The sequence below is a fragment of the Dreissena polymorpha genome, chromosome 9 (assembly GCF_020536995.1).
Source record: "Dreissena polymorpha isolate Duluth1 chromosome 9, UMN_Dpol_1.0, whole genome shotgun sequence".
NCBI classification, from domain to species: domain Eukaryota; kingdom Metazoa; phylum Mollusca; class Bivalvia; order Myida; family Dreissenidae; genus Dreissena; species Dreissena polymorpha.
Window position 1 is genome coordinate 10292147 of NC_068363.1, and position 5707 is coordinate 10297853.

The 5707-nt window shown below is 36.5% G+C and overlaps 1 protein-coding gene across 2 annotated transcripts in view; it reads left to right on the plus strand.

Annotated features, from left to right (window-relative positions):
• Positions 1 to 1321: 1321 nt before the first annotated feature.
• The window catches only part of LOC127846563 (eosinophil peroxidase-like), a 26191-nt gene continuing 21805 nt past the window's right edge, over positions 1322 to 5707 (plus strand). Inside the window, exons 1-5 of one of the 2 annotated variants that reach the window (XM_052377947.1) lie at positions 1322 to 1700; positions 2240 to 2419; positions 4045 to 4108; positions 4753 to 4909; positions 5373 to 5469. In XM_052377947.1, the coding sequence (XP_052233907.1) occupies positions 2283 to 2419; positions 4045 to 4108; positions 4753 to 4909; positions 5373 to 5469 (455 nt within the window). In that variant the 5' untranslated portion in view covers positions 1322 to 1700; positions 2240 to 2282. The remainder of the gene's footprint in view (positions 1701 to 2239; positions 2420 to 4044; positions 4109 to 4752; positions 4910 to 5372; positions 5470 to 5707) is intronic. The other variant, XM_052377948.1, reaches the window with a different exon arrangement.

The window sequence follows — 5707 nt, forward strand, 5'->3', positions numbered from 1 at the left end:
AAGTACTATTTCACCCTTTACCATTTCTCATATTTATATATGAGACTAAAGAACGGGTATTGTGGGTCCCAAGCCTGACTTACATTTGTTGAACCCAAATAAGGTAAATATTTAACGATTGTCTCGCTTTCTGAGGCCTACATCGTGTTAATTTTTAATTTTAACCATTGTCTCAAATTCTAATTTTAACCAAACATCTGGCAATGTTTCGCCATCTTCTCGCCATCATATCTTAATCCACAATCATATCAATGTTAAAAAAACTGTCTCACATTCATATGGGCTGTGCTCTGTGAAAAGGGGGTTAAACGCACGTGCTTAAAGGGTCTCCCCGGACTAGCCTGAGCAGTTCGCATATAGGCTTATCAGGGACGACACTTTCCGCTTTAACTGGATTTTTGCTAAGAAAAGAGTTTCTTCAAACGAAAATATCATCAAAGCGGAAAGTGTCGCCCCTGATTAGCCTGTGCGGACTGCACAAGATAATCTTGGCCGACCCTTTACGCACATGCATTAAACACCCTTTTCGCAGAGCACGGTCCATATCAATGTTTAGCCACTTTATCACATTACAGATGTTTACATAAGTCGTGTAAAAGTGTTAAGTCGCTGTTTCAATTTATGAGTTTACGTACAAGTATCGTTAATGTGTACAGTAACCACTTTCAGATTATTTAGCCGCGTCATGTTCAAGTTGCCATAAGCGACCAGCGTAGCTCCAGACAAACCTTCGCAATCGAGCTGTTTGCTCAGGAGCTACATGCTCGCTCTCAAGTCACGCGATATGTCGTGGTCTGTTTAGCGGATACGGTAGCTCCCGAAAAGACAGCGCGGATCCATATGACAGAAAGCCTATTTTCACATCACGCGGCTTATATGCGGACGCTTTTCTTATGCCGTCTTAATATTTGATTACTGTATAAACTGTACGTAACTTCAAGTAAACCTAAACACTTAATTAAACGCGATTGCGAATTTTGCACCGTTGGTTTTTGTATCGCTTACTTTCTTAGTTACTCTTAAAGTGAAGTCTGACAAATCCATTATGTGCAAAGCAGCATGATTCCTTTGATCTACATGCTTATGCATGGATCAAGAGTTTTTAAATCGATATTGTTCCATTTCAACATCGGGACATTTTTATTTTAATGGTGCCACGCCAGTCTTCGGTGTAGCACGCGCTAACAAGGAAGTACCTACACTGAAAGATCATATTTGCTTCTCAAATTTTAAATAATGGTTACCTCTATAGCCTTAAACCAAACCCAAAATACCCTAAGTTAAAATCAGGAAGTTTACAAAACCGAATAAACGGCCAGGGTTAAGGTTTTTTCTTTTCACGATTGTGCACTTCACAATAAGTGTGTTCATATTCATACTTTAACTATTTTAAAGTTTGTTCACCATTGTAGACAATATTCATTTGAGAAATACAATCCACTCATAAGATTTAGGAGGGGCTTAAATATATATCGTAACGATGAGTGTCAATCATTTTTGGTGACAGGGATAAAATACATATCTACCCGATGAAAGTCAATCAGACGTAATTTGGGAGGTGATGTGATTGAATGATTTCTTGATTTTATTTATGGATGATTTATTATTTTACATTTTCATTTCTTATTTTGGAGTTTCGGTTGTGACAGCATCTTTTTATCCTAACAAAGTTCGACCGGAGGCTAAGTTGGAGTATACTGGTATAGTATCATTTTTGTGATAAATATTAATACTTGATCACTTAACGCATTTTCAAAATACCGATAGATTGTAAATTGTTTCAATCGTTGTTTGCATTAGAGAATTATCATTATTACATGTTAAAGCAGTTAAAAGTTTGAGATCTTTAAACGTATTTTAACAAAAATAACTTACATAGTAAATACAATTAAAAGCGCTTTATATACCATATCAAATAAATCGGACACAAAATTCTCGTGCGAATATGTTATTTGTCTACGAGCAACAGAAAAAAGGATAAACATGCTGCGGCCGATAAAACCTGAATAATTTGGACTAATGCTAATAGAAAAGTAATAAATAGCGAAAAAAAAACCTAATAGATAAATAAATGAATAAATAAACAAATAAATAAATGCCAAATTATAATGTTTATGTGTTGTTTTTTAAACAAACAACATTGGTGATTAACTAGTGAATTGTTCATGAATACGCCGGCTTTTCTGGTACTTTTCCCGAATTCGATTCAAAATGAAAACAGAGAAATTTGGGATTGTAGAAAGCAGTCTGCCTAATTAACGAGAATCCTTTTAACACCGAAAATGAGCTACATTTGGACAACGGAATACCAGAACCCTCTCGCCGATCTGGGACCGGAAGAGGGGATGGCTGGTCAGTATGGTGTGAGCGCCACGCCGTCTCTGAACTCACGGAACTCGCGAGAATATCAGTCGACCAGGTGAGATATGTACACGATAGGATTTTCTACGAATAAAGAATACATATACGTGAAAACTAACGTACTTAATAGAAATACTGAGATTATTTAACATTGAAGCCGAACAAATTAGTCGTAATAACCTTAATATAGTTTTTATTTTGATAAATTCCATAATAAGCAGAAATGTGTTAAATTATATCTAAATGTGACGATGAGCTGTACATGACTGAGTCGAAATATACTTTTCTGTTTTGTTCTGCTAATATCGTTTGAAACGAGGCTTTATGGGTTAAAAATAAAGGTGCTGTAGGGGATTTACGAAGTTAATCGATCGCAGCAGCTGACCGGCTGACACCCGAACGTGTGTCAATATGTTTGTCGACAAAATATTTAACATGCCAATGTCGGTTGTAATAAAATGTTTTTTTAAAGGGTATTATATTTAAGCTTATTTTATTTATTTATTTACTCTGCGTTTCATAAATTTCTGAATATCTTAGAAATAGTGAAATATACAAATACACATTATATTTCATGCAGATTGCACTGATGACTTAAACATATTCCTATCATAAAATAAAAGAAAATAGAAAGGTTAAAGGTTGGGATTTTAGTCTGATATTGATGATGGCATATCTTCAGCCGACTTTCAAATTAACCCCTCGATCACTGGATCAATATAAAAAGCTTTTATGCGCGCTTTTTTATAAATAGCCCGTACTCTGTGAAAAGGGGGTTGAATGCATGTGCGTAATGTGTCGTCCAAGATTAGCCTGTGCAGGCCGCGCAGGCTAATCAGAGACGACTCTTTCCGCTTTTATGATATTTCCTGTTTAAATAAAGTATCTTCTTAGCAAAACTCCAGTTTATGCGGAAAGTGTGTGTGCGGACCGTACGGGCTTATCATGGAAAACGACCCTTTACGCACATGCATTAAACCCCCTTTTCACAGAGCACGGCCCAAATATATACATGATATTATGTTATATAACTTTTTATAACGTCCGCATAGAGCTTAAAATATGAGAAATATCGCCAAAATAAGGAACAAAATTACGTATCTGAAGAACATCTACTATCAAAAACGGATGTAAACAATTCGATATTTTCTCTGTAAGTGATAAGTACCTTGCACGCTATACTGGCTGACACGATCGCCTTTAAACTTCGCCTGCATGGTGTTTCGTTTCTCCTCCAAGAAACTTGCTTAAGTTATGTCCGTTGCAAGTTACTAGTAATACTGCTTATGGTATTGCTTTTCCTGCAGCCACTCCCACCACCACTACAAAAGCTCGTGTTAACAGTAATGACGTCACTAGGTTAATGGAATCTATAGAGATACATTATACTTTTTTTGAAAATTGTCCAACATAAGGGATGGGCACTTTTTCAAAAACGCCAAATTTAGATAAAAGAAGAGGTTTTGTATTTGTGCCCATGTATTTAAGAAACGGTTTCTCGGATATTAAGGGATGGGTATTATGTGTGACATGCGCGTCGTTTCGAATATCAACGCTATTAGAGTGATCGTCGTATTAAAATACATACCATATACCGGTATGCTTCATGGTGTACTTCTATGAAAAAAAAGTTTCATATTTAATTTGAGGTATCGTGTATGAGCATGCATTTTTCGATTACAGCAAACAGTCTTCCAACAAACCTACTTGTCAGCGACCCCGGGTAGTTGCCATTGTCGCCGTATTGGTACGTTCTCTTCTTAACAAATGTACCACTTCAACTAAATAGTATTTCCCTAAACCAAAAACCAGAATATACAAGTTCGCAGAAATAAATGCTAATGTGCGGGTGGGTCCGCAGATACGCTGGTCGCATATGGCATTAGATCCATTTTCGTATGACGAGGCTCATGAGTGTATGCAGTTTACAACTGAAAAGATTCTCATGTGGCAATAACGTTGAAAGCAGTCAAGGAAATTAAAGCATGTATAAAGAAAAAAAAACACGTCAAAACAGAATGAAACTGCAACAGCTAGTGTCGGGTTTTCTTTAATTACTCTTTCATGTAATCTTAGTCGAGTAAATAATAAACTTAAATCATTGTATATACATTTCGGTTTGTTTATCTGCGATCATACATGGCGATTATAAATTTCTTCTTGTGCGTTAAAAGTGTCTCCTATTGTTTACTTGTATTCGTATTTTTTAAAGTAATACATTTAATAAGCGTTAATTTTGTCCATTGTCTTAATGTCATACACCCAAAATGTTATTTTAAATATCGTACTTAAACATTATCTATGTCATAACATACATAACATTTGTAATAATAAAGTACTTTAAAACCTTTTGGATTTGAAAGCAAACGTTCTGAATTCTCGTATTTCCAGATTGTTCTCCTCATAAGTGCGGTTGCTATAGCAACCTGGCTGGCACTCGCCGGGAATGATGACGTATTGAGTGACGCAGAACGTTTGAAGAGTTACCGGACGGAAATGGAAACCAACGTCCATGAATGGAAATTGGACCTGTATAGGGCCAAGACCGGTAAGAATAAGCGAATATATGTTCTCGGTGTATTTAGTGTAGCACACTTATCATGCAAACAATGTGAAGTATCGTGTGTGTTTTAATATACATGTGCACTATCAGTATGAAAGTACATAGTAAAAGTCTTGCGTTATTTACTATGCACTTTAAGTATAAAAGTACATAGTGAACATCAAAATCCAACAACCAGACTTCTCCGTGTACTCATGCTCACGACCATTCTTCAAAATGTAATGCGTCTGGAGCCCATTAAAAAATTATACGACACATTAAAGTTAAGATTCTAAATTTCGAAGAATAATTATTACTTAAGCATAAATCATACATCATTAAGCTGAGTTGTGTAGGAACTATTAAGCTTTGTTCATTAAGGGGCTATATCGTTTTGATAAGTTTTGTCCATATTCCTTTTGGTGGGTAAGAAGATATGATGTGCTTCATCCCCAAACGATGTTTGCAGGAAGCTCACAGGTGTCCTCAATGCCCTCGGACATGATGACGTCACGACTAGAAAGGGGATTCCTCATGCAGGCGGTGGTGAAGAAAATGTCTTCTATGTAAGCATATCAGTAGCGGATACACTGTTTAGCGGTAACGTATTTATTTCACGAACCAGAGGATACAGGTTCAGTCCTTCGATCTGCCTCCAAACTGAAACTACTACGTCGTCTTCCGCTTATAGAGGTATTCCACTACGACCCGATTCCCCATGATTTGTCCCGATTTCCAATATGTTGAGGTCGGGGACATTCGTAGCTCAATAGCTCAATCAATCTCCTAACTCATTCGTAGCTA